This window comes from Haematobia irritans, chromosome 1, assembly GCF_050003625.1.
Source record: "Haematobia irritans isolate KBUSLIRL chromosome 1, ASM5000362v1, whole genome shotgun sequence".
In the NCBI taxonomy this organism is placed as follows: domain Eukaryota; kingdom Metazoa; phylum Arthropoda; class Insecta; order Diptera; family Muscidae; genus Haematobia; species Haematobia irritans.
Window position 1 is genome coordinate 178142516 of NC_134397.1, and position 27503 is coordinate 178170018.

A 27503-nucleotide genomic window follows, 5' to 3' on the forward strand; every position below is an offset into this window, starting at 1 on the left:
GTTGTTTTTTTTTGTTTTTTGATCTCAGCTTAAAGCCATGCATTGACTAAACTACAAGTGTAGCTTAACCAACAGAGGAAAAGTATGCTTGTCAAATTTATTTGGGCAAAGCCCTATAGACTGCAAGATGGTTGGATGTACAGCTGTTTCGGAATTACCACATTCCTCATCAGCATCCTCTACTTGCAGCAAAACTATCAACCAATTATCAGAATAAATTCGGGTAATTCACTCAACCCAACGTGAACTACACTTGAACCTCCCGAAAAAGGGTTTGATAGTCGACTACTGCCTAAACAAATTTGCCAGCAAATCTCTTTTCCTTTGCCAAACTCAAATCATCGATTTGTATGTATTTGGCTGGGTTTGTTTTTGAGCGTGCTTCCTCTATCTTCATTCGTTTTGTTTGTTATTTTTGGCTTCTCTTCAATCGTTATTGTTGTTTTTTGATAAAATTCTCTACAGAAGTAAATTTTTGACAAAATTTTCTATAGAAATAAAGTTTTAACAAAATTTTCTATAGAACTAAAATTTTGACAAAATTGTCTATAGAAATAACATATTGACAAAATTTTTCTATAAAAATAAAATTTTGACAAAAGTTTCTATAGAAATAAAATTTTGATAAAATTTTCTATAGAAATAAAATTTTGACATAATTTTCTATAGAAATGAAATGTTGACAACATTTTCTATAGAAATAACATTTTGAGAAAAATTTCTATAGAAATAAAATTTTGAGAAATTATTCTATAGAAATAAAATGTTGACAAAATTTTCTATAGAAATAAAATATTTTGACAAAATTTTTTTATAGAAATAAAATTTTGACAAAATTTTCTGTGGAAATAAAATTTTGAAAAATTTTTCTATAGAAATAACATTTTGGCAAAATTTTTTATAGAAATAAAATTTTGACAAAATTTTCTATAAAAATACAATTTTGACAAAATTTTCTATAGAAATAAAATTTTGACATAATTTTCTATAGAAATGAAATGTTGACAACATTTTCTATAGAAATAACATTTTGAGAAAATTTTCTATAGAAATAAAATTTTGACAAAATTTTCTATAGAAATAAAATTTTGACAATTTTTTTAATAAAATTTTGTCAATTTTTTTTATTAATAAAATTTTGACAAAATTTTCGATAGATATAAAATTTTGTCAAAATATTATTTCTATAGAGAATTTTATCAAAGTTTTATTTCTCTAGAAAATTTTTTCAAAATTTTATTTCTATAGAAATAAAATTTTGACAAAATTTTCTATAGAAATAAATTTTTTACAAAATTTTCTATAGGAATAAAATTTTGACAAAATTTTCGATAGAAATAAAATTTTGACAATTTTTTTTTTTAAATAAAATTTTGAAAATTTTTTTTATTAATAAAATTTTGACAAAATTTTCTATAGATATAAAATTTTGACAAAATTTTCTAAAGAAATAAAATTTTTAAGAAATTTTCTGTGGAAATAAAATTTTGACAAAATTTTCTATAGATATAAAATTTTGACAACATTTTCTAAAGAAATAAAATTTTTAAGAAATTTTCTGTGGAAATAAAATTTTGACAAAATTTTCTATAGAAATAAAATTTTGACAAAATTTTCTATAGAAATAAAATTTTGACAACATTTTCTATAGAAATAAAATTTTGACAAAATTTTTTATAGAATTAAAATTTTGACAAAATTTTTTATAGAATTAAAATGTTGACTAAATCTTTAATAGAAGTAAAAATTTTAACCAAAATTTCTATAAAAGTTAAATTTTGACAAGAATTTCTACAGAAGCAGAAAGTATTGTGAAAAATTTCTACAGATTCAATATCTTTATCGCACTATTAAAATTCATTGTAGGTTCCCCCTTGTTGGTACAAGGTAAAATCGTTGTAACATTTGAAATTCGAGGGATATTTATACACTCAAAAAATTATCGATAATAGGAGAGATAAAAGTATGTGATATTGAAAATACTGAAATAAACTTCTACAATAAACTAATGAAACTTTCATTCGAAGAAAAAAACTTTTTCATACTAACCACAAAAATTTGATGAAAAACTTCAAAAAAAAAGATTTTTGGTGACATTTTCTTAAAATTCGTGGTGGCAACCGTTTCCCTAAGTCGATCTAGCCATATATGGTCTGCGGCCAGAATGTTTGCCTTCCCAAAGCTGCAATATTGGTTTTGGTATATTTTCCCGATAATATTTGGCATTTATTTTGACCCCACGGTCGATGAATACCAATGGGGAGTGACCATAGACCGTTACGGCTGTAAATTTTCAGCTAACCTCTTTGGCAAGTAAACTCTATAATTTTGTTTGTTCACAAACAGCTCCAGAGGGACGCAAATTTCAATAACTCATGCCCTAGATTTAATGACAAATATTTTGAAATCAAAGACTACAAACATTCTTTTAATAAAAATTTCCTTATTTTAAAGAATTTTTTGGTAGACACATTTTGATTCCTCACTGACCACTTTATGATCTAGGGTAAAAATCCGTGTTTGGTATAGTAGTGTCAAATAAAGCCAATTTTTTGAAACCACATCAAGAAAAATATTCACATTACTCCATTTCACACAATTCGGGCACATTTCACAGAAATCTGTCGCCTTCCATAAACATTTTATTTCAGGGTATTATTCCGCATCAATTGGGAAAAAAATAAAATTACATTACATGCATTTGTCCAAATGGAAATAAACAAACAAAACTCTTTGAAGAAATATTTTCAAATGTTAGCGTCACAACGAAAATGGTAGGGAGACTCAGCATTCAAATAGCCATGATCTCGTATCGTAGTTTAAATAAATAATAATGGCATCATTGCATCATGTGTTTGGCCGGGTGTCCAAAATAAACTAAGTAATTGAGATCATTTTTTTTTTTTTTGTTTGGTTGGTTTAATTGGAATTGTGTAGGCGGCTGGCGAGTTGGGTTATCAAAATCCATAACGTGCAACAAACGCAATTGACTTGCTTTTGTTTATTTGAAATTTTGAAAAATTCAATTTAATTACTTGCTTCTGAGGATAGAAGGCAGTGGAGGATGGTAAATACGCAGACCTTGCAAAAGTTCAAAATTATAATTACTGCTTGTCTTTGTTAATTTTTTCTTTTCATTTATTTGTTTTTTTTTTTTTTTAATTCAAACGCTTAAATATTTGCTTTATATTAAACAAGCACATATTTGCGGAACATTTTTTTAATATCTCTTGGCATTTCGATAAACCAAACACACCTTTGCCCCTTCTTAGAGTTAGACTTGATTGGGTTTTTGCTATATTTCAACTTCCATTATATTATAAGTTTCTGTTTGTGCAATTCAACTGTATTAACATTTGTGCACAAGCGTAAAAAATGAACTGCAATCATTATTTAAAGTTTGAAATTAACATGATCCACATTGTGAGATGTTAATATCCACATATTATTTAGCTTACATAGACAAATACGAGGTATGTATGTATGGTTTTAAAAGAATTTCAATAAATTTTTTAATACATCTTCTATACATATAAAATTCAAAGTACACAAAAAAATATTGTTTGTCTTCAATCACGAAATTAATTGATCCAATTAATTTTTAATTGAAATGTCTTCAATAACAGAAATGATAGTATCAACCACCAAAGTCAATTAAAAAATTAATTGTTCCAATTATAAATTTAATTGATGCAATACATTTTTGTGATTGATTTTTGTTTCAATTTAAACATTTGTTGAACAAATTAAATTTTTAATTGAATATTTTTTTAAAATTCAATCAAAATTTTAATTGGAAAAATGTTAGTGATATTTTTTTCTGTGTATCTTGTTTATTTGTATGTTCCGTGTTAGCTCAGAAACGACTGATCCGATTTACTTTAAATTTGCGGAGAACGTAGAGGGTGATCATATAGTGAAATTAGATTACCTCATTTTTTGATATCTGCACGCAGAGAAGGAATATGATCACCTCAAACATGTTTCAAGAGCAAAATGTTATTTTTGTATGGTGACCATGTAACATGTATGTCACTAAAATGTTATTTTATCGTCAAATATAAACTGCTTGCCGAAATCAGATACATGATTTCCGAGAAAATAACATGGTTGCGAAAACCATGTTACATGGTCACCACCCAAAAATAACATTTTGCTCTTAAAACATGTTTGAGGTGATCATATTCCTTCTCTGGGTGTGGTTGGGGAGGAGACCACCTCCTTGTCCGACTTTTTCAAAATTGTTCTCCGATTTGAGTGAAATGTTCAAGGAAAGTTCGAGGTGATATCTAGACAACGATCCGCTATTTTATTTTTCCATATTTATTCTGGGAAGGCGACCTCCCTTTTCTCCGACTTTTTTACAGTGAAAAAAAATAAAATTCTCTGATTTACTTGAGATTTACAGAGATCAAGCGGTGAGGTTATGAAATTAATATCGGGTATCTGATTTTTATACCCTCCACCATACGGTATATTAACGTTGTCATTCCGTTTGTAACACATCGAAATATTGCTCTAAAACCCCATAAAGTATATATTCTGGTTCGTGGTGTAATTCTGAGTCGATCTAAACATGTCTGTCCGTCCGTCTGTCTGTTGAAATCACGCTAACTTCCGAATGAATCAAGTTATCGACTTGAAACTTGGCATCAGTAGTTGTTATTGATGTAGGTCGGATGGTATTGCCAATGGGCCATAATGGACCACTTTTACGTATAGCCCCATATAAACCGATCCTCAGATTTGACTTGCGGAGCCTCTTAGAGAAGCAAATTTCGTCCGATCCGGTTGAAATTTGGTACGTGCTGTTGGTATATGGTCTCGAACAACTATGCACAAATTGGTTCATATCGGACCATACTTATATATAGCCCCCATATAAACCGATCCCCAGATTTGTACTCCGGAGCCTCTTGGAGGAGCAAAGTTAACATAAAAGAGCCAAATTGAATCAAAAATTTTCAGGAAAAAATTTCCAATTAAAATCTAAGCATGTCTGTCCGTCCGTCCGTCTGTTGAAACCACGCTAACTTCCGAACGAAACAAGCCATCGACTTGAAACTTGGCATAAGTAGTTGTTATTGATGTAGGTCGGATGGTATTGCAAATGGGCCATATTGGACCACTTTTACGTGTAGCCCCCATATAAACCGATCTACAGATTTGGCTTGCGGAGCCTCTTAGAGAAGCAAATTTCATCCGATCAGGATGAAATTTGGTACGTGGTGTTGGTATATGGTCTCTAACAACTATGTACAAATTGGTTCATATCGGTCCATACTTATATATAGCCCCCATATAAAACGATCCCCAGATTTGAACTCCAGAGCCTCTTAGAGAAGCAAATTTCATCCGATCTTTGTATGTAGTGGAAAAAACGATTCTTCATGTCCAGGTATGTTGAGGAGAAGAATACCTACCTTTGACAAACCACGCTTTAAATTCACAGGAAATGTAGAGGTGGGTCCAACGACTTGAATACAAAATATAATTTAAACAAGTAAGGAAAGTCTAAAGTCGGGCGGGACCGACTATATTATACCCTACACCACTTTGTAGATCTAAATTTTCGATACCAAATCACATCCGTCAAATGTGTTGGGTGCTATATATAAAGGTTTGTCCCAAATACATACATTTAAATATTACTCGATTTGGACAGAATTTGAAAGACTTTTACAAAATCTATAGACTCAACATTTAAGCTGGCTAATGCACTAGGGTGGAACACAATTTTAGTAAAAAAAAAATATGGGAAACATTTAAATCTGAAGCAATTTTAAGGAAAATTCCCACAAGTTTATTTATGATTTATCGCTCGATATATATGTATTAGAAGTTTAGGAAAATTAGAGTCATTTTTACAACTTTTCGACTAAGCAGTGGCGATTTTTCAAGGAAAATGTTGGTATTTTGACCATTTTTGTCGAAATCAGAAAAACATATATATGGGAGCTATATCTAAATCTGAACCGATTTCAACCAAATTTGGCACGCATAGCTACAATGCTAATTCTACTCCCTGTGCAAAATGTCAACTAAATCGGAATTAAAAATTGGCCTCTGTGGTCATATGAGTGTAAATCGGGCGAAAGCTATATATGGGAGATATATCTAAATCTGAACCGATTTCAACCAAATTTGGCACGCATAGCTACAATGCTAATTCTACTCCCTGCGCACAATTTTAATTAAATCGAAGTAAAAGATTGGCCACTCTGGTCATATGAGTGCAAATGGGCGAACGATATATATGGGAGCTTGGGAGCCACCGTGGTGCAATGGTTAGCATGCCCGCCTTGCATATACAAGCTTGTGGGTTCGATTCCTGCTTCGACCGAACACCAAAAAGTTTTTCAGCGGTGGATTATCCCACCTCAGTAATGCTGGTGACATTTCTGAGGGTTTCAAAGCTTCTCTAAGTGGTTTCACTGCAATGTGGAACGCCGTTCGGACTCGGCTATAAAAAGGAGGTCCCATGTCATTGAGCTTAACATGGAATCGGGCAGCATTCAGTGATAAGAGAGAAGTTCACCGATGTGGTATCACAATGGACTGAATAGTCTAAGTGTGCCTGATTCATCAGGCTACCACCTAACCTAACCTATATGGGAGCTATATCTAAATCTGAACCGATTTCAATAAAATTTGGCACACTTGACTATAGTACTAATTGTTCTTCTTGTGCAACATTTTAAGCAAATTAGGGTAAAACTCTGGCTTCTGGGACCGTATTAGTCCATATCGGGCGAAAGATATATATGGGAGCTATATCTAAATCTGAGGGATTTCAATAAAATTTGGCACACTTGACTATAGTACTAATTGTTTTTCTTGTGCAAAATTTTAAGCAAATTATGGTAACATTCTGGCTTCTGGGGCCATAGAAGTCCATATCGGGCGAAATATATATATATGGGAGCTATATCTAAATTTGAACCGATTTCTTCCAAAATCAATAGGGTTATATTCTGTAAAGTCGATTGGACTAAAACTGCGACCTAGACTTTGATTACAAAAATGTGTTCACGGACAGACGGACATGGCTATATCGACTCAAGAACCCACCCTGAGCATTTTTGCCAAAGACACCATGTGTCTAACTCGTCTCGTTCAAGTCTCTTCGAAATTGTTTTCAATTCGAAGGACATGATAACATAAAAGACCCAAATTGAAACAAAAAACTTCAGGAAAATTTTTCCAATTAAAATCTTAATTGAATTTTAAAAAATATTCAATTAAAAATTTAATTGATTCAACTAATTTTTTAATTGAAACAAAAACCAATCACACAAATTAATAGTATCTATTAATTATTTAATTGTATTAAATAATTTTTTAATTGACTGTCAATTAATTTTTTTAATTGATACTATAATTTCTGTGATCGAAGACATTTCAATTAAAAAATTAATTGAATCAATTAATTTCGTGATTGAATCAGAAAAATTTTATTTTGTGTGCGGTCAGATCTCAATAAAGACTATGGAAATATGTATTAGCCAATACTGAAACATATGTATAGTTAAGCTTGTGGTTAGGTTAGGTGGCAGCCCGATGTATCAGGCTCACTTATTCAGTCCATTGTGATACCACATTGGTGAACTTCTCTATTATCACTGAGTGCTGCCCGATTCCATGTTAAGCTCAATGACAAGGGAGCTCCTTTTTATAGCCGAGTCCGAACGGCGTTACACATTGCAGTGAAACCACTTAGAGAAGTTTTGAAACCCTCAGAAATGTCACCAGCATTACTGAGGTGGGATAATCCACCGCTGAAAAACTTTTTGGTGTTCGGTCGAAGCAGGAATCGAACCCACGACCTTGTGTATGCAAGGCGGGCATGCTAACCATTGCACCACGGTGGCTCCCTAGGCTTGTCAGATTTGTATCTGGCATTTTCTTTTCAGTAACATAATAGTATCAATTCCAATAAGCTCAAATGAATAATATGTAGTGGACCTTTTGTTTATCCTATGGTAGATTTATTTAATTACAAGGAAAAAGCCCACTTTTGTTGGGTTTAGTTTACAGTGTAATTGTTGCCAAATTTTTCAAATAACCTTCGTACACATATTTCTATGGGCATACATATCAAACATTGATTTGTTTTCAATCTGGTTTACCAAAATGAAATCTAGTTTTTATTACTGCCACAATATCGGAGAGTATGGACGCACGGAGGGGTGCGTCTATATTCTCCTCAAATCCACTTTAGATGTCGCTTACATAGAGAGGCATGTGCTGAAAACTTTTTTTTCTTATTGTAAACGAGAATGAGTAAACTTTTGCTGACTGGGCTTATAAAATAATCTAATGTCTTAACCAATCTATTGTCTGAGACTGCTGCTGCCGCTTGCTGCTCTTTTATATCTATACGATTTGTTGTTGTTGTTGTTATTTCTATGCTTTGGTATCTCCAGTGCTGTTGCTATAGCCAGAAGTTGTTGATTATTAGCGTCACGACATTTTAACATTGCAACATAAATTAGAGTTGCTTCATGTTTAAAATGTTGCTGTTGCCAACCATCGTAGCGGTTGTATGTAGCTACGTTGACGTTGCAATTCTTTTTTTTTTGTTTCTTTAAGTTGCTGTTGACGCGACTTGTCCTATGTTAGATTTAGAGGTTTTCTCTGTAGCATTGTTTGTCATACCTATGGCTTGGTTAGTTGGTTGCTCCTCTGTTGGCAATTCTTCTGGCTTTGGAGTGTTATTATGACCCAGAAATCACGTTCAACTAGCATGATATTGATTACAATTTATGACATTTTTTTCAGTTCTCCTCACTACCTTCAACCCCTCGGTATAGTTCGTGATGATTATTCTTTAAGACATGGCTATGTCAGAGAATTGCTCACTTAGATTTCTAGAGGGGTTTTGTTTTGTTTTCTAGAGCAAATCTAATGATCGAAATAATAAAGTGGAAAACTTAGTCTTGGATAGAATCATTAGAGTCGAATAAACAAACTGCTGGGTTAACAATAATCTTCTTTTGTTTCGATGTATTATTATGAAATTTAGGTTTGATGTTGCAAAGAATAAAGAATTTATGTCTTAAATGTGTTGTTTTTTTTACTCAACTTATAAGGAAATGTATGCAATTAATTGAAAATTTTTAAGTCTAACAAAGAGAAAAATAATTGGCTTTTTACACATATATATATTGTTTAAATTAAGAGAAAGAAACTGTGGCATAGGATCCGTCTATGGTATATGGGAACTGTGTTATATAAATTTAGGAGTAAGCTGTTTATTTGGTCTATAAAACAAAAACAATTTTTGTTATATATCCTTTTTAAAGCATGGGAGAATTGTCCAGTTGAAGAAATTATACAGGCTCGCCTATCTTCCCATTTAAATTATTTAAAATTATATTGATGGCTTCATTCAAAAGTGAATTTTATAGGAAACAAGTTCAAAGTTTTTTTTTTTTTGGAATTTCTCAAAAACCATATAAGATAGAAATTCCCTTTTTTCGGTCTTAAAATCATGTTTATTATAGATTTTTTTTATTATGTACGAACTCAAAATAGTGACAATATAACATGGCTAAAAATAACTTAGACCACCGAACAAAGCTTTTTGTCCTTTTTTGATTGGACATTTTTTAAAAGTTTAGTCACAGGCTAAGTACAATATTAACCATAACTTTAGATAGAAGTGTCCAATAAATTCGGAATTTTGAGAGGACGTAATTCACATAAATCCGAATAAAACATAGCGAACTCCATCAAAACACCCTAAGTCGACTTAGCGTACTCTGGAATGAGGGCATCGATATGTTTATTTACCTCTTTAATGTAATTAGTAATGTATGAAGAAATGCCTCACATGGATAATTACCCAAAAAGGTGGACACCAGATTTTATACCCTCCATACAGAAAAAAATCCTTCTTGTAAGTCGAGAGTCTTCAATCACGAAATTAATTGATTCAATTAATTTTTAATTGAAATGTCTTCAACCAACAATCTTTAATAGAAGTTTGTACGTAGCCGTGCGTACCTAAGATTCGGCCTGACCAAACTTTCAGTCATATGTATTTCCTTTTATACCCTCCACTATGGGGTGGGGAGTATATTAACTTTGTCATTCCGTCTGTAACACATCAAAATATTACTCTAAGACCCCATAAAGTATATATATATATATATATATATATATATATATATATATATATATATATATATATATATATATATATATATATATATATATATATATATATATATATATATATATATATATATATATATATATATATATATATATATATATATATATATATATATATATATATATATATATATATATATATATATATATATATATATATATATATATATATATATATATATATATATATATATATATATATATATATATATATATATATATATATATATATATATATATATATATATATATATATATATATATATATATATATATATATATATATATATATATATATATATTCTGGGTCGTTGTGAAATTCAGAATCGATCTAAGCATGACGGTCCGTCTGTTGAAATCGCGCTAACTTCCGAACGAAACAAGCTATCGACTTGAAACTTGACACAGGTAGTTGTTATTGATATAGGTCGGATGGTATTGCAAATGGCCATATTGGACCACTTTTACGTATAGCCCCCCAATAAACCGATCCCAAATTTGACCTCCGGAGCCTCTTGGAGGAGCAAGGTTCATCCGATCCGGTTGAAATTTTGTACGTGGGGTTAATATAAGGTCTCTAATCGGTCCATATCGGTTCATAATTATACATAGCCCCCATATAAACCGATCCCCAGATTTGACCTCCGGAGCCTCTTGGAGGAGCAAAATTCATCCGATCCGGTTGAAATTTGGTACGTGGTCTTACTATATGGTCTTTAATAACCACGGAAAAATTGGTTCATATCGGTCCATAATTATATATAGCCCCCATATAAACCGATCACCATATTTGACCTTCGGAACCTCTAGGAGGAACAAAATTCATCCGATCCGGTTGACATTTTGTACGTGATGTTAGTATATGGTCTTTAACAGCCATGCAAAATTTGGTTCATATTGGTCCATAATTATATATAGCCCTCATATAAGCCGATCCCCAGATTTGACCTCCGGAGCCTCTTGGAGGAACACAATTCATCCGATCCGGTTGAAATTACGTACGTGGTCTTACTATATGGTCTTCAACAATCATGCAAAAATTGGTCCATATCGATGCATAATTATATATAGCCCCCATATAAACCGATCCCCAGATTTGAACTTCGGGGCCTCTTGGAGGAGCAAAATTCATCCGATCCGGTTGAAATTAGGTACGTGGTCTTACTATATGGTCTTTAATAACCATGCAAAGATTTGTCCATATCGATGCATAATTATATATAGCCCCCATATAAACCGATCACCAGATTTGGTTTTCGGAACCTCTAGGAGGAACAAAATTCATCCGATCCGGTTGAAATTTGATACGTGGTGTTAGTATAGGTTCTCTAACAACTACGCAAAAATTGGTCCATATCGGTCTATAATTATGTATAGCCTCCATATAAACCGATCACCAGATTTGGCCTACGGGGCCTCTAGGAGGAGCAAAATTTATCCGATCCGGTTGAAATTTGATACGTGGTGTTGTTATATGGTCTCTAACAACCATGCTCATATTGGTCCATAATTATATAGTATATAGCCCCCATATAAACCGATCCTCAGATTTGACCTCCGGATCCTCTCGGAGGAGCAAACTTCAACCGATTTCCCATATAAACCGATCACCAGATTTGGTCTTCGGAACCTCTAGGACGAACAAAATTCATCCGATCCGGTTGAAATTTGATACGTGGTATTAGTATAGGGTCTCTAACAACTACGCAAAAATTGGTCCATATCGGTCTATAATTATGTATAGCCCCCCATACAAACCGATCACCAGATTTGGCCTACGGGGCCTCTAGGAGGAACAAAATTTATCCGATGCGGTTGAAATTTTATACGTGGTGTTATTTTATGGTCTCTAACAACCATGCTCATATTGGTCCCTAATTATATAGTATATAACCCCCATATAAACCGATCCTCAGATTTGACCTCCGCATCCTCTTGGAGGAGCAAACTTCATCCGATTCGGTTGAAATTTCGTACATTGTGTTAGTATGTGGCCGCTAACAACCATGCCAAAATTGGTCATTATCGGTCGATAGTTAAGGGATAAACCGATCCCCAAAATCACACAAAAATTGATCATAATTGTATATAGCCCCCATATTTCAATTCTGGCTCTCTAATTACCACGCAAAAGTTCATATCGGTTCATAATTATTTGCAGGCTTCCCTATATATACACAGAAAAAAATATTTACATGATATTAAAGATTACGCAACCTAAATTTTAGGAGGCGAGATTTACAAAATATTGAGGATAAATTTCTTTAAAATAATGAAATTTTAATTAAAATAAAGTTTATAATCATTGTTTCAAAAATTTTTTTCATTAAATTTAGGACACAAATTTTGTAAATTTGCTTCCCTCCGTTAAAGTCGCATGTCTTTGAACTAAGGCTAATTTTCCTTAAAGTAAATTAAATTAACTGAAATATTGAAACTTTACATTTAAGATAAAAACGCTTCAAATATAGGCTAAGACTTATTTTGAGATTTAGCGTATTTGGTTTAAAGTTGTTTTGGAATTAAGAAAACATTTTTTACTTTGAAGTATCCGTTACAATTTGGATTTTTAAACTAGCATTTGTTTGTACGTGAGTACCTTTATTTATAAACTGCGAAAAGAGAATGCAAATTTGATAAATGAGATCTGTATCCTAATTTTAATGCTATTGGTCCTAGATTTAAAGCCATATAGGTCGCTAAAAAAATTCTTTCCAGATAGGTCGCTAAAAAATTTCTTTATTTTAAAGAAGCCGCATCTTTGGCTCGGAATCAATACATCCTTAAGGGAAGATCAAAATCTTTGGATCCAAGTAAACTTTTTTGAGTGTACCTTTTTTTCCTTATATATACCACAAATGGACTAACTTACAATTTACACTGAAAAAAATATTGTCGTGAGGTCAAAGATTTCAAGTCTTTAAAATACGAATGCAAATTTAGCTTAGCATAGAAGACGCATTCTCTTAGTATAAAGTTGTTTTCCTTGACCAAAGGTCGATAAACTTTTCAATGAAGTCGTATTGTCCTTATAATTAAGTGATTTGATTGAAAAATGGATATCATAACATGAAAGAAAAAATGTTTGGGCTAAGGTCAACTTGACTTTAATAATTTAGAAAAAATCTTTAAATTTAATGAAATTGTCTTTAAATTTGTTGTCTTTTTGCATCTTGACTACAAAGAAAAAAATCGTTCAAATATAGGACATGTTTTTCAACACTTTATTTTAAAGACGTTTTTACTTGAAACACAGCATAATAATAATTAAAATAAAGTTTATAATCATTGTTTCAAAAATTTTTTTCATTAAATTTAGGACACAAATTTTGTAAATTTGCTTCCCTCCGTTAAAGTCGCATGTCTTTGAACTAAGGCTAATTTTCCTTAAAGTAAAGAAACACATTTTTGGTTTAATGAAATTGTCCTTAAATTAACTGAAATATTGAAACTTTACATTTAAGATAAAAACGCTTCAAATATAGGCTAAGACTTATTTTGAGATTTAGCGTATTTGGTTTAAAGTTGTTTTGGAATTAAGAAAACATTTTTTACTTTGAAGTATCCGTTACAATTTGGATTTTTAAACTAGCATTTGTTTGTACGTGAGTACCTTTATTTATAAACTGCGAAAAGAGAATGCAAATTTGATAAATGAGATCTGTATCCTAATTTTAATGCTATTGGTCCTAGATTTAAAGCCATATAGGTCGCTAAAAAAATTCTTTCCAGATAGGTCGCTAAAAAATTTCTTTATTTTAAAGAAGCCGCATCTTTGGCTCGGAATCAATACTTCCTTAAGGGAAGATCAAAATCTTTGGATCCAAGTAAACTTTTTTTGAGTGTACCTTTTTTTCCTTATATATACCACAAATGGACTAACTTACAATTTACACTGAAAAAAATATTGTCGTGAGGTCAAAGATTTCAAGTCTTTAAAATACGAATGCAAATTTTGCTTAGCATAGAAGACGCATTTCTCTAGTATAAAGTTGTTTTCCTTGACCAAAGGTCGATAAACTTTTCAATGAAGTCGTATTGTCCTTATAATTAAGTGATTTGATTGAAAAATGGATATCATAACATGAAAGAAAAAATGTTTGGGCTAAGGTCAACTTGACTTTAATAATTTAGAAAAAATCTTTAAATTTAATGAAATTGTCTTTAAATTTGTTGTCTTTTTGCATCTTGACTACAAAGAAAAAAATCGTTCAAATATAGGACATGTTTTTCAACACTTTATTTTAAAGACGTTTTTACTTGAAACACAGCATAATTTCTACTATAAGTCGAGTCTTAATTTGGAAAATAAAGTCATCGTTAACTTGTTTTTAAAGGACTTTGATAGCATATGAAGAAAAAAAGCTGAAAAAGCGAAAAATTAAAATTTGCTTCCTAGAAGCAAGTACACAAAATCCGATTTTAAAAGAGAACTGTGTCTTAAAAGTATCCTTACTTGTATTCTCCGCTTCTTTGGCTCGGAATCAATCCCAAATTTTTTAAAGTAAAGACAAAATCTTTGGAACCGAGTATGCTTTTTTTTCAGTGTAGAAGACGGTGTTAAGAAGTTTTAAGATACCTGGCCATCGGTGAGCATTACCACAATCACAATCTTTAGTAGATGTTTCCACGCAATCCATGGTGAAGGGTACATAAGATTCGGCCTAGCCGACCTTATGGCCGTATATACACCTAGACCTCGCTTTGCGTCGATTCGTTTTGCGTTGTTTCAAAGTTGCGTCGCTGCTGAATCCGTACTAGTTTTCACCTTGCATCGTTAGATTTTCGAAGTTGCGTTGTTATCGTTGTTATCTATCTCCAATCTTTGCATAATTTGCCACAAAAACTCATACCTCACTTTGCGTCGTTTTTTTTTTTTTTGGAACGTATCTGCGACGCAAAGCGAGGTCTAGGTGTACTTGTTTTTAATTTTTTTAATTCAAAGTTCTCTAAAATATTTCTAATTATTGCTTGTATTAATCTTCTTCTTTCTCGTTTTTTTCAGAATTATGTCCATCAATGATTTGCCACCCTTGCCGAAAAGTTTAAGCGGCATTAATAAAATGCTTGCATCCGATTCCGGCCTTATAAGTGATGTGGACACCGAAATGGCTAGAAATGCCAAAAATAATGAATTCAAACAAATGGAAAGCCAAAAAGAAAATAACAACAACAACAATGCCAACAGCAATAATAACAGTAACAACAATAACATTAAGGATACTACCACTAGTGACAAGCTAAGCAACACAACAGCGTCAGGGGCATCTACAACCAACACTGCATCCGTTTCCGCTAACGTAACAGAAACAACAACGACAACACCTCTAAAAGAGTTAAATGGCAATGAGACCATTTCAGAAATTCCGCCCGCGATACCGGGCAGTAAATTGGACAATCAAATAGCAACGTTGCGTAAAGAAATGGTAAGTTCCCATCCAACTCCTCCTCCTACTTCACCGAAAGCGGTATTCTTTCTTTGTTTTTCATTTCTTGATTTATGGATAACTTCCCTTGGAGATGACGAAAACTTCCACTTTCATGGATTAATAATTAAACACTATTTTACTAGCAAAATATTTGAACTTTAAACTATCAACAGAGCAAAAGGTCTGCAAAAGATCTCTTTTTGTTTATGATTTTGACATTTCCATACACATTGTCAGTGTGGCATGGAACTGGAAGACTAAGTCTTCCTACTTCACAGCGTTGTTTATTACCAGAGATTGTTTGTGGTTTTGTTTTTGTTTTCTTTTTTTTACAATCGCACAAATTTTCAATTGTGTTGATAGTAGTGGAAATATTGTCTTTCTGCTAAATGCCATTTTTATTTTTGAATACAATGGTAACAGTGATTTTAAACTTAAAAATAAATAACTCTAAGACTAAATTAGATGATTATGCAAAGTCTAAGACCAGGAATAAACCACCCACCCCCCCCCCCCCCCCCCCATTTTAATAAGTCCCTTAATTTTTAGAGCGTATCTTTTAGATGAATTCATTGTTAGTAAGCAAACTACTGAAATTTATCACAATGGATTGGATGCATTACTTTAATCATTATTTAAAGTCACAGGAAACATTATTCATTTTTAATCTTTGGATCCCATTTAAGGTATCATACCAATTATCGGATCGGTCCAGTAGTTTAAAGGGTGATCTTTTAAGAGCTATAGAAAATTAAAAAAAACACAGCAAATTCATAAAAATGCACGATGCCTATATTTGAATCGATACTATTTCTTGCAAATGCTAACCTCGTCTGCGCCTCAAATGTCCGATTCGCGTAGTCCAATTTTGGCTTACCCTTTGCAACATTTCGGCCGGTATTTCACGAATAAATACTTTAATGTTGTTTTCCAATGCATCAATGTATAGACATGAGCTTTAACATATCATCACCAAAAATTATGTAAAGGCGTTAAATCGCACGATCTAGGGGCCATTTTAACAAGGAGAACTGAGGCCAAAACTATCTTATATTTTTACAAAAAAAAATATTTGTTTTAGTTTATTTTAAAATTTTTTTGCAATAATGACTATTGGGCACTTCGAACCAGTGTTGCCAGTATTGGGGATTTTTCCCCAAATTGGGGATCAAAATTTTATTTCTATATAGAAAATTTTGTCAAAATTTTATTTTTATAGAAGTTTTTATTAAAATTTTATTTTTGTAGAAAATTTCGTCAAAATTTTATTTTTGTAGAAGATTTTGTCAACATTTTATTTTTATAGAAAATTTTGTCAAAATTTCGTTTTTATAGAAAATTTTGTCAAAATTGTATTTTATGTCAAACTTTTAGTTTTATAGAAATTTTTCTCAAAAAAAAATTATATAGAAAATTTCATTAACATTTTATTTATATAAAAAAATTTTGTCAACATATTGTTTCTAAGAAAATTTTGTCAAAATTTTATTTCTATAGAAAATTTTATTAAAAATTTATTACTATAGAAAATTTTGTCAAAATTTTATTTCTATATAAAAAATTTTGTCAAAATGTTCTTTTTACAGAAATTTTTGTCAAAATTTCGTTTTTATGGAAGATTTTGTCAAAATTTTATTTCTATCGAAAAATTTTGCCAAAATTTTATTTCTATAGAAAATTTTGATAATATTTTATTTCTATGGAAAATTTTGTGAACATTTTATTTCTATGGAAAATTTTATTTCTGTAGAAAATTTTGCCAAAATGTTCTTTTTACAGAAATTTTTGTCAAAATTTTATTTTTATAGAAGATTTTATCAAAATTTTATTTGTTTGGAAGATTTTATCAAAATTTTATTTCTATAGAAAAATTGTGTCAAAATTTTATTTCTATAGAAAATTTTGTTAAAATTTTATTTCTATGGAAAATTTTGTGAAAATCTTATTTCTATAGAAAATTTTGTCAAAATTTTATTTCTATAGAACATTTTATTAAAATGTTATTACTATAGAAAAGTTTATTACTATAGAAAATTTTGTCAAAATTTTATTTCTATAGAAAATTTTGCCAAAATTTTATTTCTATATAGAAAATTTTGTTAAAATGTTCTTTTTACAGAAATTTTTGTCAAAATTTTATTTTTATGGAAAATTTTGTCAAAATTTTATTTTTATGGAAAATTTTGTCAAAATTTTATTTTTATGGAAGTTTTTATCAAAATTTTATTTCTATAGAAAAATTTTGTCAAAATGTTATTTCTATAGAAAATTTTGTTAATATTTTATTTCTATGGAAAATTTTGTGAAAATTTTATTTCTATAGAAAATTTTGTCAAAATTTTATTTCTATAGAACATTTTATTAAAATTTTATTACTATAGAAAATATTATTGGCAAAATTATTGTTTTATTTTGGCAAAATTTTCCTATAGAAAATTTTGCCAAAATTTTATTTCTATATAGAAAATTTTGTTAAAATGTTCTTTTTACAGAAATTTTTGTCAAAATTTTATTTTTATGGAAAATTTTGTCAAAATTTTATTTTTATGGAAGTTTTTATCAAAATTTTATTTCTATAGAAAAATTTTGTCAAAATTTTATTTCTATAGAAAATGTTATTAAAATTTTATTACTATAGAACATTTTGTCAAAATTTTATTTCTATAGAAAATTTTGTCAAAATTTTATTTCTATAGAACATTTTATTAAAATTTTATTACTATAGAAAATTTTGTTAAAATTTTATTACTATCGAAAATTTTGTCAAAATTTTATTCCTATAGAAAATTTTGCCAAAATTGTATTTCTATATAGAAAATGTTGTTAAAATGTTCTTTTTACAGAAATTGTTGTCAAAATTTTATTTTTATGGAAAATTTTGTCAAAATTTTATTTTTATGGAAGTTTTTATAAAAATTTTATTTCTAATCATACACTTATTTTTCGAGCTTTATGGACAGATATAGATTAAGGAACATGGTTAATAGAGCCATTGAAAAGAAAACGCCAGATACAAATCTATACACGCCTGGACTGTACATGTTTCGGTTCGGGCGAATGAACCTTTCCACAGCCTTTAGTATAGATCTGGCTGGGAGAGATAACTCAATTTTGGGCCCTTTATGCTAATTCCTTATGGAGAAAACATTTGGGAAATTTCCTCTTACAAATTGAATCATCTTTTCTCCCACTGTACGTCATCTTTTCATATAACTTACAAGGAAAAACAGGACTAATGTACGCGTTAGAATTGTTGTTGTATCCTGGAAACCAGTTTCTGTAAGTTGTCACATGTTGTTGTAGTTGACTGTAGAAACAATAAGCATTGTTCGACTGTTCACCACTTAGGTTGTTGCATTACTATGTAACAAAACGAAATAAAAATAAGATTAAGGGACTTGTAAGTTATATGAAAAGATGATGTACAGTGGGAGAAAAGATGATTCAATTTGTAAGAGGAAATTTCCCAAATGTTTTCTCAATAAGGAATTAGCATAAAGGGCCCAAAATTGAGTTATCTCTCCCAGCCAGATCTATACTAAAGGCTGTGGAAAGGTTCATTCGCCCGAACCGAAACATGTACAGTCCAGGCGTGTATAGATTTGTATCTGGCGTTTTCTTTTCAATGGCTCTATTAACCATGTTCCTTAATCTATATCTGTCCATAAAGCTCGAAAAATAATTGTATGATTAGATATAATGCATTTGGACGTCAATTGCCTGTTTCGGTATCAGGCTAACATGATATATAAAATTTTATTTCTATAGAAAAATGTTGTCAAAATTTTATATCTATAGAAAATTTTGTTAAAATTTTATTTCTATGGAAAATTTTGTGAAAATTTTATTTCTATGGTAAATTTTGTGAAAATTTTATTTCTATAGAATATTTCATTAAAATTTGACTACTATAGAACATTTTGTCAAAATGTTATTACTATAGAAAATTTTGCCAAAATGTTCTTTTTGTAGAAATTTTTGTCAAAATTTTATTTTTATAGAAGATTTTATCAAAATTTTATTTTTGTAGAAAATGTTGTCAAGTCTTTTATAGAAGATTTTATCAACATTTTATTTCTATAGAAAATTTTGTCAAAATTTTTTTTCTATAGAAAATTTTGTCAATATTTTATTTCTAGAGAAAATTTTGTCAAAATTTTATTTCTATAGAAAATTTTGTCAAAATTTTATTTCTATAGAAAATTTTGTCAAAATTTTATTTCTATAGAAAATTTTGTCAAAATTTTATTTCTATAGAAAATTTTGTCAAAATTTTATTTCTATAGAAAATTTTGTCTATAGAACATTTTGTCAAAATTTTATTTTGGGGGATTTTTGTGAGGAATTTAAATTTAAATTCGGGATTTTTGGAAACGAAAACATCATAATTTGGGGACAAGAGCTTAGAACGAAATATAAGTCGTCTCAATATTTTTCCGGTATTGTTGTATATTTGTTTGTTCCCTACAACCATTTGGCGAAAATTCCAAAAAAATTTTTATTGTGTGTTGCAAGATAAATAGTTGTGGCAACCAAATGTCTCTTCTTTGAAAAATATTTCCTGACATCGGTAGATACGACCTACCGTAAAGCAATTTCTCAACTCTAATTTAGTAATCATCACTCAAATTTGGTAACCACAACCGAATTCGATTGGAATAATTTGTCAAATTGTCATCATTGTTTCCATTCACATTAGGCTCGAAATCTACTAAAAGTAGATTTGAAATCCATTTTTATACCCTCCATCATAGGATGGGGGGTATATTAACTTTGTCATTCCGTTTGTAACACATCGAAATATTGCTCTAAGACCCCATAAAGTATATATATTCTGGGTCGTGGTGAAATTCTGAGTCGATCTAAGCATGTCCGTCCGTCCGTCTGTTGAAATCACGCTAACTTCCGAACGAAACAAGCCATCGACTTGAAACTTGGCACAAGTAGTTGTTATCGATGTAGGTCGGATGGTATTGAAAATGGGCCATATCGGTTCACTTTTACGTATAGCCCCCATATAAAGGGACCCTCAGATTTGGCTTGTGGAGCCTCTAACAGAACCATATTTCATCCGATCCGGCTGAAATTTGGTATATGGTGTTGGTATATGGTCTCTAATAACCATGCAAAAATTGGTCCACATCGGTCCATAATTATATATAGCCCCCATATAAACCGATCCCCAGATTTGGCTTGCGGAGCCTCAAAGAGAAGCAAATTTCATCCGATCCGGCTGAAATTTGGTACATGATGTTGGTATATGGTCTCTAACAACCATGCAAAAAGGTCCATATCGGTCCTTAATTATATATATCCCCCATATAAACCGATCCCCAGATTTGGTTTGTGGAGCCTCTAAGAGAAGCATATTTCATCCGATCCGGCTGAAATTTGGTACATGGTGTTGGTATATGGTCTCTAACAATCATGCAAAAATTGGTCCACATCGGTCCATAATTATATATAGCGCCCATATAAACCGATTCCCAGATTTGGGTTGCGGAGCCTCCAAGAGAAGCAAATTTCATCCAATCCGGTTGTAATTTTGAACATTGTGTTAGTATATGATCTTTAACAACCGTGCCAGAATTGGTCCATATCGGTCCATAATTATATATAGCCCCCATATAAAACGTTCTCCAGATTTGACCTCCGGAGCCTCTTGGGGGAGCAAAATTCATCAGATCCTGTTCAAATTAGGAACGTGGTGTTAGTATATGGTCCATAACAACCATACCAAAATTGGTCCAATCACACAAAAATTGGTCCATATCGGTTCATAATCATGGTTGCCACTAGAGCCAAAAATAATCTACCAAAATTTTATTTATATAGAAAATTTTATCAAAATTTTATTTATATAGAAAATTTTGTCAAAATTTTATTTCTATAGAAAATTTTGTTCAAATTTTATTCGGTTCATAATCATGGTTGCCACTCGAGCCAAAAATAATCTACCAAGATTTTATTTCTATAGAATATTTTGTCAAAAGTTTATTTCTATAGAAAATTTTGTTAAAATTTTATTTCTGTAGAAATTTTTGTCAAAATTTTCTTTCTATAGAAAATTTTGTCAAAATTTTATTTCTATAGAAAATTTTGTTAAAATTTTATTTCTGTAGAAAATTTTGTCAAAATTGTATGTCTACTTTATCAAAGTGAATTATATACGTATTGGATCGATCTTTTTTGATTTAATATATACCACGTATGGACTTACATACAATTTAGAAGATGGTGTTAGAAGGTTTTAAGATACCTTACCATCGGCAAGCGTTACCGCAACTTAAGTAATTCGATTGTGGATGGCAGTGTTTAGAAGAAGTTTCTACGCAATCCATGATGGAGGGTACATAAGCTTCGGCCTGGCCGAACTTACAGCCGTATATGCTTGTTTTTTTTTTTTTTTTTATAACAAACCACGATGGTTTGTAGCTGAACTGTTTATGCTTAAGGACACGAAATAAAATTCGGAATTTCAGGGATCTATGAAATTATCAAAAATACAGCCTGAGGAATTCAAGTTAAATTTCCAACCGCATACTACGGTGGGTTATGGGCGCTAACCTTGTCAGTTGGTTCGGATTTTATTTTGAAGAAGACGTTTGTTAAAGCTACATCATTCGTTGAACTGTTCATCAAACTTTTCATTGAGGAGGTTCTTGAGTTAAGGGTAATGTTGAAAAATCAAAGATTTTCATTCGCAGATTTCAATCTGCTGGACCGACTATGCGGTCTAAAATCATTTTTTGGGCATCTATATTTTGCTCTAAATGTATTTAAATAAAAATATAACTTATAATGTGCAATTTAATTAAATATATCTATATTTAAATTTGATTGGGGTTATCAATATAGTTGGCTAGGTTAGGTTAGATTATGTGGCAGTCCGATGTATCAGGCTCACGTAGACTGTTCAGTGAAAAACTTTTTGGTGTTCGGTCGTAGCAGGAATCGAACCCACGACCTTGTGTATGCAAGCGGGCATGCTAACCATTGCACCACGGTGGCTCCCATTGGGTAGTACAATCGAATAATGAAGGCACCCATAACCTATTTCGTCGGCTGAAGTTGGGTTAGTTGCATCTTCCGATTGAGTCGACCGAATTAGACAGGTGACACAACTGGCAACAGATATTTGCTGCAACTCCCAAAATGAGGTTGTCAATAAATTCGATTATCACAACCAATCTGTATTATCTGTGTACCAAGAAATCCAATGTCATCATTATGAAATATTTTTTAGAAATTCCAAGTAAAATTCAAAAAATTTAAATCTATTGCAAGATCGGGGCAAAACAAATAAGTTTCACATATTGGCTCAAAAGAACTTCTTGAGAAAAGAAAATAAAGCCTATCCCCAGAAGAAGTACATTAAAACTAATGACTTGGAAGGAACTTCCATTTTTGTATTGGGATCATATGTGAATACATAAGACGTTGCATTTTGCAAAATGGAAAATTTAAATATTTCCATTTCTAAATCTTTGGTATTTAACCTCGCCTTCCGAAATAGAACTTAGAATATAAAATAAAATCTTGTTTTTATTATATATAAAAAAAGATATCATTCTTCATTACCATGACCATTTGATTTAGAGCTTCAATGCACAATTCCCATGTATCACGGAATCGTATTTTCTCACTCATTGTCCGTGATCATTTCATGGCTATAAATTAAAGCAAAAGAGCATGATCTCATCTCATCGTATCTTGCAAAACATTGCTGTCACCACTCTAAACTTCTTCATGATAGCTTTGGGGGGTCTATTACAAGCAATGTACGCTTGTTTGACTTTCATGGAAGTTGCAAATAGAGGAACCTTTATCTGAAACCCGGTGGCCTTTGAAAGGTGGTCAAGTGTTGGCTGGCTTATGTTGAACCACCATAATCAGCACCAAACGAAGTGGTGACATTAACTGGCAATGAGATGACCTGTTAAAAGAAAGTTAATAAACAATTTACAATTTTTAATCTTCATCTAATCTCTTTTTATTAACTTCGTTTTTTGTTTGTTTGTGATTCATATTAATTATTATTCTTTGATGGGCAGTGAAGGTGGTAGCGTTGATAGTGTTGATGTCAGTGGGCACGGGTTTCCGTAGCTCTCGGAGGCCAGCCAGTTAGCAGTGAACCTACCCAAACATCAAGCAAGTTGGATACAATTCCTGCTGCTACCTACCGCTCCGTTTGTCCAATCTAAGATGAAACGAGTTTTTAACCTTTCACTTTTACACAAAACGTCAGCAGCCGCAGCAGCATAGCTAAATAGAAACCATGTTGCACTATTAGCATTTTTTGTTTAATTTTTCCCCCTTTTGATTTAATTTTTCTTGTTAGAAATATTTGCTGTTTATTAGAGTTACGAGTAGAAAAGGTCTTGTTTTTTTCTTTGTCTTTTGTTTAAATAAAGAACCTGTTTCAAATTTTAAATAAAATAGAGTTAAGCATAAATAAATGAAATACACGACCAAATCTAGAAATGTCAAGAGTGGTAGGTAGGTGTCTGTTTGGCTAAGTTGTGGTGGCTTACAAATATTGAAACTATGGCTTTTACATGGTTAAATGAGGAGCGGTTCTCGTTTTAAACAAACTCAATGTGTTTCCTTCATCATATCACCACCCACCCCTCCCAAACTTCAGTTTGTCGATGCACTTCATGTTTGATAAATCGTGTTTTTGAAGTACTCGTATATTTTTCTATTCTTTTTACAATAAAAAAAAAATTTAATACAATTAACAACTTGTTTTTCTTCGATTGTAACAGTGCACATTAAAAACTAAGAACGTTAAAAATATCAGATTTTGTATTTATTTATTTATAATACTTATAACCATAATAAATTATGAATATAAATAATGATAGAAAGTAGGGTATCCGATTTTTTTCTATAGACCACCATTGGTAGGTGATGGTGTTATAATAGCCCAGCAAAAAAAAGAGCTTCCAAACAAGTAGTTTGGATCCCCAATCTGTGATCCGTCTGTCTAGCTGTCTGTCTGTTGTACACAGAAAAAAATATCACCAAAATATTTCCAATTAAAAAGTTAATTGAAGTTGAAATTTTTTTCAATTAATAAATTAATTGGTACAATTAACATTTTAATCAAGATAGAAACATTAAGTTAATTAAGTCAATGATTGAACATTTTAAAATTTTTAATAAAAAAGTTAATTGATACAATTAACTTTTAATCAAATTCGGAAGACTAAGTCAGTTTATAATGATGAACATTTTTTTTAAATTTTTAATTAAAATTTTTTTTCAAACAATCAATTGTTAATCCAAATAAAAATTCTAAGCCAATTCAGAATGTAATTGAAAATAGTTACCTTTTTTTAATTAATAAATAAATTGAGTTTTGCAATCAACATCAATTAAATTTTTAATTGAATCAATTAAAAAATTAATTGAAATTTGGCAATGAAATCAATTAATTTTTTAATCAAAAATTTTTTCTATGCCCAATTAAAACTGTGATTGATACTATCATTTTCGTGATTGAAGACATTTCAATTAAAAAATTAATTGGATCAATTAATTTCGTGATTGAATCAGAAAAAAATTTTTTTGTGTGTAATCATGCTACAGTCTTCAATAATGAAGCAACCGTGCTGAAATTTTGCACAAACTCGTCTTTTGTCTGCAGGCAGGTCAAGTTCGAAGATGGGCTATATCGGTCCAGGTTTTGATATAGTCCCCATATAAACCGACCTCCCGATTTGGGGTCTTGGGCTTATAGAAATCGTAGTTTTTATCCAATTTGCAATTTGAAATCTAGAGGTATTTTATGACCATAAAGAGGTGTGCCAAAAATTGTGAGTATCGGTCCATATTTTGGTATAGACCCCATATAGAACGATCTCCCGATTTTACTTCTTGGGCTTATAGAAATCGCAGTTTTTATTCAATTTACCTGAAATTGAAAATCTAGAGGTATTGTAGGACTACAAATACGTGTGCCAAAAATTGTTGGTATCAGTCCATGTTTTGGTATGGTCCCCATATAGAACGACCTCCTGATTTGGGGTCTTAGGCTTATAGAAACCGTAGTTTTTATCCAATTTGTCTGAAATTGGAAATCTAGAGGTATTTTAAGGCCATAAAGAGGTGTGCCGAAAATGGTGAGTATCGGTCCATATTTTGGTATAGCTCCCATATAGACCGATTTCCCGATTTTACTTCTTGGGCTTCTAGAATCCGAAGATTTTACCCTATTTGCCTGAAATTGGAAATCGGCTCATAAAGAGGTGTGCCGAAAACGGTGAGTATCGGTCCATATTTTAGCAAAGCCATTGTTAAGTTAGGTGGCAGCCCGATGTATCAGGCTCACATAGACTATTCAGTCCATTGTTATACCACATTGGTGAACTTATCATTATCACTGAGTGCTGCCCGATTCCATGTTAGGCTCAATGACATGGGGCCTCCTTTTTTCAGCCGAGTCCGAACGGCGTTACACATTGCAGTGAAACCACTTAGAGAAGCTTTGAAACACTCAGAAATGTCACCAGCATAACTGAGGTGGGAATAATCCACCGCTGAAAAATTTGTTTGGTTTTCGGTCGAAACAGGAATCGAACCCACGACCTTGTGTATGCAAGGCGGACATGCTAACCATTGCACCACGCTGGCTCCCATCATACGATGCATGAAAGTGATTCTGCGGTATTTTGGCCCATTTTCGTCGAAGAACCGCTTTGAGGTGATCGAGATGGCACAAGCGTAAAAGTTGAACGGATTGAGATCCGGTGATATTGGTTTACACTGTGCGATAGAAATAAAGAGAGGAACTTCATAGTCTGCCAGGGTTTCAATACTGTCATAAAGACAATTTTACGATTTTATTTCGACTCAATGGTCGATGTACACGAGGGGAGAGCGACCAAAGGCCGTTACGACGGCCCACACCATTACCATCGGCGGTGCAGGAGTTCTGGTGCAAATTGAAGGTATACAATTTCAAACAAAAAATTTATTTTTTTGCTCAATTTGGGATGGTTTCTCTTTGGAGAACACACAAATGTAACACTTCTGTTCTCGTTTTTGGAGCATCGGTTAGCTCTTGCACTTATTGGAACTTCAATGGCTTATTTTGCAATATTTTTCTAACTCTGCGGCATGGATTTCGATCAAATCTGGGCTTCACTTCTCGGATCACTTCACTGATATTTCTAATTTCTGAATTCAATAAATCAAAATGTTTTTGTAACTTTGTAAACAATAAAATGAACTATTACTAGAATAAATCCGTCAGATATCGAACGACAGATTTAGAAATGGTAACAACTTGAAATTAGTTACAATACAAATCAATCACCCTATATATGCAATTTGGTAATAATACGATAATAATACTAATACATCATATAACATTTCACATTCAGCAGATTGAAGGAGGTTATTTTATAGTCAACTCAAGATAACTTTCATCATTTTCTCACTCTTCAGTTCTGGGGATTTTCACATTTCATATTAAGATGTTAACAAGAGATTTTTATGTATCATATTTATCCTTGTTTCAATTCAAGAAAAATATGCTATCTCAATTGCCTTTTTTGTGGACATTTTTTTTCTTTAAATGTACTTCCAATGAGATTTCTGTTATGGAATTTTTGTTCTATTCTTTGGTTTTATGACCTCAAGTGCACATATATTGAATCGTGTTCTTCACATTCTATTCACCATATTATTTTAGAAACAGCTACAACTTTATGTGATTTGGTATTTCATAAAATTTATAACAAGTGTCAATTGGAAAGTGATGGGAGAAATATGTAAATAGGCATCATTAATGGTAAACAAAGTTAATAATATACTTGTTCAATATCAAGTTTCAGTTAATAAAAATAAAACCAATTACTTTCTAATTGCCAATAATGGTTTAAATGG

General features: G+C 31.3%; 1 protein-coding gene across 2 annotated transcripts in view; it reads left to right on the forward strand.

Annotated features, from left to right (window-relative positions):
* LOC142222168 (uncharacterized) overlaps window positions 1-27503 on the forward strand; it is a 236877-nt gene that overhangs the window by 128824 nt on the left and 80550 nt on the right. For both annotated transcript variants that reach the window (XM_075292168.1, XM_075292169.1), the window contains exon 3: window positions 15185-15605. In XM_075292168.1, the coding sequence (XP_075148283.1) occupies window positions 15185-15605 (421 nt within the window). The remainder of the gene's footprint in view (window positions 1-15184; window positions 15606-27503) is intronic.